General features: G+C 35.6%; 1 protein-coding gene across 1 annotated transcript in view; it reads left to right on the forward strand.

Moving 5' to 3' along the window:
* The window catches only part of PDCL2 (phosducin like 2), a 28,231-nt gene extending 23,081 nt beyond the window's left edge, over window positions 1-5,150 (forward strand). The window contains exons 5-6 of the mRNA XM_037034173.1: window positions 1,262-1,470; window positions 4,992-5,150. Coding sequence (XP_036890068.1) covers window positions 1,262-1,470; window positions 4,992-5,149 — 367 coding nt within the window. The 3' untranslated portion in view covers window position 5,150. The remainder of the gene's footprint in view (window positions 1-1,261; window positions 1,471-4,991) is intronic.
* Window positions 5,151-6,000: the final 850 nt, after the last annotated feature.

Here is a 6,000-nt window from a genome sequence, read left to right on the forward strand (position 1 = left end):
GAACTCACTGAAGCCAGCTGTTGCTTGTTTGAAAGGATTCAGGAAGTTGTGAAGCATGAGTCAAGACTAGCCATTTGTATGGAAAAGCCACTGTTAACAGCTGTAAGTCGGGTGGTATGTGTGTGGCCTCAGGGGATCTCCAGTGCAGAGGGTGGGGAGGGGGTGCCTAACAGTGTTAGCCAGGTTGATGGAGTCTTGGATATGGCACCAGCCTGCCAGCTCTGCAGCTCTGTGATGAGAGGGTTCAGAAAAGGAACAATGGCCCCTGCCTGTCTTTCTCTCTGGAAGAAAGCTAGCTGTCCCCCAGCTCTTGCCTTGATACCAGACACTTCAGTTTCTCCCTGTATGCCTGGTGCCTTTTGAGTTCCTACCCCAATGCTGGAGCTCAGAGGGAGTGGGTCTGAGTAGGTGAGTCCCTGTGTAGGTTCTTTAAGAGGAACTGCTTGGGACTCCAGAAGTTTCTTCCACCAACTCAATCTGCACTGTTTTTTTACAGACAGAAGTTATGGGGACTCACATTCCTGGCACTCGAACCCTGGGTTTGGTGGGCCAGTTTTGGGGCTCGGACTCCTCACTCCTGAGATATCCTTCCTGAATTTTTATCCACCACACGTGAATAATTTTTATCCACCACCCCATTTCTTTCCATCTCCATCCTTCCTACCAGTCTGGATGGATGAGGTTTCTTTGATTCTGTACTTGTCAAACTTCCACTCAACTCAATTTCTGGTGGTTCTGAATGATGGTTATTCTATAATTTAGTTGTAATTTTGAAGTGGTTGTGCAAGGAGATGAGTCTGAGTATCTTGACTGGAATCCCAAGAAATGTACTTTTGGGTTTGATCATCTCCGGTGAAAATAAGCCTGTGATGGTTGGGATCCCTTTGTTTCCACTCTGCACTGCCATGGAGTCCCTAGGAGTGTTATTTATTTTTTCTCCTATGTCCCATAAACTAGGAACTGCCTTGATTAAATTGATGCTAAGTCAGGCGTGCTTAGCCTTAGCTAGGCATCAAATTCCCATGGTATCGAGCTTTATTCCCAGGCTATAATGGTGTTTGCAGTGAAAATCAGAGGACTCTGTAGCTTATCATTACTAAAGGTAACAGTAGAGGATGATAATTGATATGTTCTTAGATATTATTAAAAGAATATCTAAAGATATATTATTGTCATGAAAATTTTCACTTATTTTGTTAAGCTGAGATGAGTAGCTTGTTTTTTTTATTAAAGATATTATGTATACTGTTTTTCTTTTTAGCATACCAATGTGTTTGCTGGTTAATCAGCATCTTAGTCTTCTAGCAAGAAAGTTTCCAGAAACTAAGTTTGTTAAAGCCATCGTGAACAGCTGTATTCAACACTACCATGACACTTGTTTACCAACAATTTTTATTTACAAAAATGGTCAGATAGAAGGCAAATTCATTGGAATTATAGAATGTGGAGGTATAAATCTCAAGCTAGAAGGTAATGATGTTCTTTTAAAAAATTGTAAAAACAGGTGAAAACTTCACTAAATTAACAAATATCATGAAAGTTTGTATCCATAAAACACAAAGTTTTTCGCTTTCTTCCAACTGTTCTTGAATGCCTTCAGATTAATTTCCCACAATAATAATGTTATCATAACAACCACCTGCTTAAATCCTTATTGGTTCCTTGTCTCAAATAAGTTAAAAATTTAGAATCTTCTGCCTGAGAATTTCGGCCCACTTTTCTAACTGCATTTTTCAGTGTTTACTAGTTTCTGCTCCAGCCAGGCTGGTCTTCAACCGCTGCTCCGGACACTGCTCTCCTTTGTTCCTTTATACTTCGTTTCCCACCCTTTCTATGTACCCAAAACACCCTACTCTTCTTTATTTTTGCTTCCAAATCCTATTCCTTCATGTGTCTCTTCCTCTTCCATTTATCCCGTTGTATGATTTTGGTCCAATTCATAATCTGTCTTCCTGCTCTTTACTGAATTTCTATAACATATATTTTCTATACAATTTACTTTTCACTGATCCACCTACTATCTGATTTCATTGATTAATTCCCTTTGGGTTTTCTTTTCCTAACAAGTGTAAGGACCATACATCCTATTATTTTCTTTTCCATAATACATAACACAGGACTTTGTATTTTTACCTTTTCTAATGATTTTTTACTTCCTGACATAGTTTGAAGGCCATGTTCTTTATCAAGTCATTTCTTGGAACTCCATTAATTTTGTATTATAAAAATCTTTTTCTCTTACCATTGTGTTAAAGCCATTGCAAGTAGTTGTCTTTAATAGCTAGTTTATTCACTCTTTTTTCCCCCTTAAAAATGTTTTTGGCCTTACTGAGCCCTCCAGTATTTTAATTGCTCCAGAATTAGCCCTTTCTTTCTCCTAGTCTTGGAGGTGCCTCTTTGTTTTATCACCCTGTGTTTCTAGCTTGGAATTTATTCTTTTATTTAATTTTTTTTAATAATAGAAAAAATAACAATATGCCAGTCATTCATGTAATTACTAAAAATAACACATGAGCATTGGTTCATGTTTGCTTCAGCTACTTGTTTTTTTATTGCTGAAATTAACATTACAAATATAGTTGAAGTTACTTATATTTCCATCCCTAGTACCATTCCCCTCTTTCCCTCCCTAGAGGCAAGCACTATCATGAATAATGTGTTATCTAGTCCATGCTTCTTTTTATTAGTATATTAAAAAAATTTTAAGTTGTCATAAAGTACACATAATGTGAAATTTACCATCTTAAACACTTTAAAACATATAATGCAGTGTTATTAACTATAATTACCATAGTGTACTTTACATATCCAGGACTTAAATACATAAGTAAGTTCTTTACCCATTTTAAAGTATATAGTTCAGTGGCATTATATACTTTCACATTGTTGTGCTGTGACCACGATTATCCATCTCTATAAGACTTTTCATCTCACATAACTGAAACTCTCTACCAACTAAACAATAACTCCTCTCTCCTCCTTCTAGCCCTTGACCACTACCATTCACCATTCTACTTCCTGACTTGATGACTTTGACTACTCTCAGTACCTTGAATAAGTGAATCATACAGTATTTGTTTTTTTTTGTGACTGACTTATTTCATGTAGCATAATTTCCTCAAAGTTCATTTATGTGGTGCATGTATCAGAATTTCCTTCCTTTTTAAGGCTGTATAATATTCCATTGTGTGTTTGTACCATTGTTTGTTTACCCTTTTATCTGTTGATAGATGCTTAGGCGCCTTCTGTCCTTTGACTATTGGGAATAATGCCACTATACATATGATGTACAAATAGTCAGTTTAGGTCCCTGTTTCCTTTTTTAATTCTATTTTATTGTTTATTTTATTATAGTTATCTCTACTTTTTCATCCTTTGCCCACTTCTCCTCAGTCCCCTTACTCCTACCCCAGGCAGTTCCCATGCTGTTGTTCCTGTCCATGGGTCATGCATTTATGTTCTTCAGCCGATCCCTTCACCTTCCTTTGTCCGGTGCCCCTCCCTCCCTCCCTTCCTCCCTCCCTCCCACAGCTGCCAGTCTGTTCCATGTATCTATACCTCTGCTTCTCTTTTGTTTATTAGTTTATTTTGTTCATTAGATTCCACGTATGGTATTTGTCTTAGATTCCACGTATGGTACTAGTCTTTCAGGGACTGGCTTATTTCACTTAGCATCATAGTCTAGTCCCTATTTCCAATTCTTTGGATATATACTTGGAAGTAGAATTGCAAAGTCATATGGTAATTCTATTTTAATTTTTTGAGCACCAGCATACCATTTTCCAGACCAGCTGCACCATTCTGTACTTTTACCAGCAGAGTGTAAGAATTCCAATTTCTCCATGTTTTCACAAACACTTGTTATTTTTTTAATAGTAACCATCCTAATGTGTGTGAGGTGTTTTCCCACTGATTCTTAATATTTCCTATGTTATTTTTATGGTTTAAAATGCTTGTTTGTTTTTGAAGATTCTATGGTCTTCCACTGGTCCATTTGCCTGCCCCTGAATCAGTACAACATGGTTTTAATTACTACAGCTTTATAACAATCTAGTTGCCTGTAGTAGGAACAAGTCTTTTTCAGATTTTCATATAAATGTTGGAATTAGTCAAGTTGATTATGTTTTAAATTAATTGTTGGAGACTTGATATCCTAATAAGAGTGACTATCTCTTTCTTTGAATGAGATACATCTTGACATTTATTTTGGTCTCCTTTTATGTTTTTTACAATTTTCCTCATAAATACAATAGGTATATGTTATATTTTATAATTTAATGTATTTTGTAATTTTCCTTATAAGTGTATTTAAAAAATTCCTCATAATGTTCTCTTCATTTATACAGTACTTAGGAATAAATTTGACAAAATGATGAATTTTCAGGGTTTGGGAATTTTTGGTTATCAATTCAGTTCTTGTTCTTTTTCTCCTGTTTATATCTTGGTATTTCATATTTTTGTTGAAATTTTCCCATTAAAGTTTTCAAATGTATTGGCATAAGTTTTTTCATAAGTAGCCTCAGAACTTTAAAATCTTTACTTTGGTTATGTCCCATGTAAATTCTTGATATCATTTGTTTTTTTCTTATCTTGCCTGAGATGTGTCTGCAAACCACCAGCTTTCAATCGTGTTGGTCACCTCTATTTACTTTGTTTCTTACTTTTGCTAAAGTCCTTTCTTATCATGTCCTTCTTTCTGCTTTTCTTGATTTTATTTTATTGTTCTTTTCCTAGCTTCTTGATTTGAACCTTTAAACCACTATTTTCAGTCATTTTAAAATAAAAATTTTAACCAATTTTTCCCTTTAAATATAATTTGCTGTACCCAACGCACATTTTGGTATTGTTGTGCTCTCATTGTCATCTTAGTTCTGAGTAATTTTCCCACATTAATTGTATTAGAGTCAATTTCTGTTTCATATAGATGAGAAATTCTTCTTTTCATTTTTCTAAGATTTTAATCTACCTTAATGATGGGTTATTTATTGCAGAACTTGAATGGAAGCTAGCAGAGGTTGGAGCAGTACAGACTGATTTGGAAGAAAACCCTAAAAAAGGCATTGTAGATGTGATGGTGTCTTCAATTAGAAACACTTCAATGTACGAGGACACTAACAGTTCAAACAGTGATAATGATGATACCAAGTAGAGGGAAGTAGTTAATAAATACTTTTAAAGTGGTTATGTACTGAGTGTTTTGTTTGTCACTACTTTTGAAGTCAGAGGTTAGAAAAATTATAGATTTATTTTATTTTCAAAATTTTAAAGATACTTTTGAATTTTATTGTTGTTCAAGTACAGTTTTCTACCTCCCCGCCCCACCCCTCCCTACCACCCCAGCCATTCTCACCTCCCTCCCCTTTTCCACCCCACCTTGTTTTTGTGCATGTGTCCTTTATAGTTGTTCCTGTAAACCCTTCCCCCTTTCCCCCCCATTATCCCTTCCTCTCTCCCCTCTGGTTATTGTCAGTTTGTTCTTAATTTCAATGTCTTTGGTTATATTTTGCTGCTTGTTTGTTTTATTGATTAGGTTCCTGTTAAAGGTGAGATCATATGGTATTTGTCTTTTACCACCTGGCATATTTCACTTAGCATAATGCATTTCAGTTCCATCCATGCTGTTCCAAAGGGTAGGAGCTCCTTCTTTCTTTCTGCTGTGTAGAATTCCATTGTGTAAATGTACCACATTTTTTGATCATTTAGTGATGCCCACTTAGGTTGCTTCCAACACGTGGCTAGTATAAATTGGGCTGCTATGAACATTTTTATGTTAGAATTATAGCTTAGACCTCATGTCAATACTTTCAGGTATTTCAGAAATTGCCTCTAACAATACCAGTATTTATACTGAATTCTTAATATTTGCCTTTATCTTATCTGTTTTCTGATCCATGTTGGACAAAAACACTGATACTACAAGTCCCCTGTATTGCCTACTCCCTTCCAAAGAGAGGCCTATGAATGAAAATAATGAAAACAAACCATGCCATTTTATTTAAT

This window comes from Sturnira hondurensis, unplaced genomic scaffold, assembly GCF_014824575.4.
Source record: "Sturnira hondurensis isolate 20B ecotype Veracruz unplaced genomic scaffold, ASM1482457v3 Scaffold0022017, whole genome shotgun sequence".
Classification (NCBI taxonomy): Eukaryota; Metazoa; Chordata; class Mammalia; order Chiroptera; family Phyllostomidae; genus Sturnira; species Sturnira hondurensis.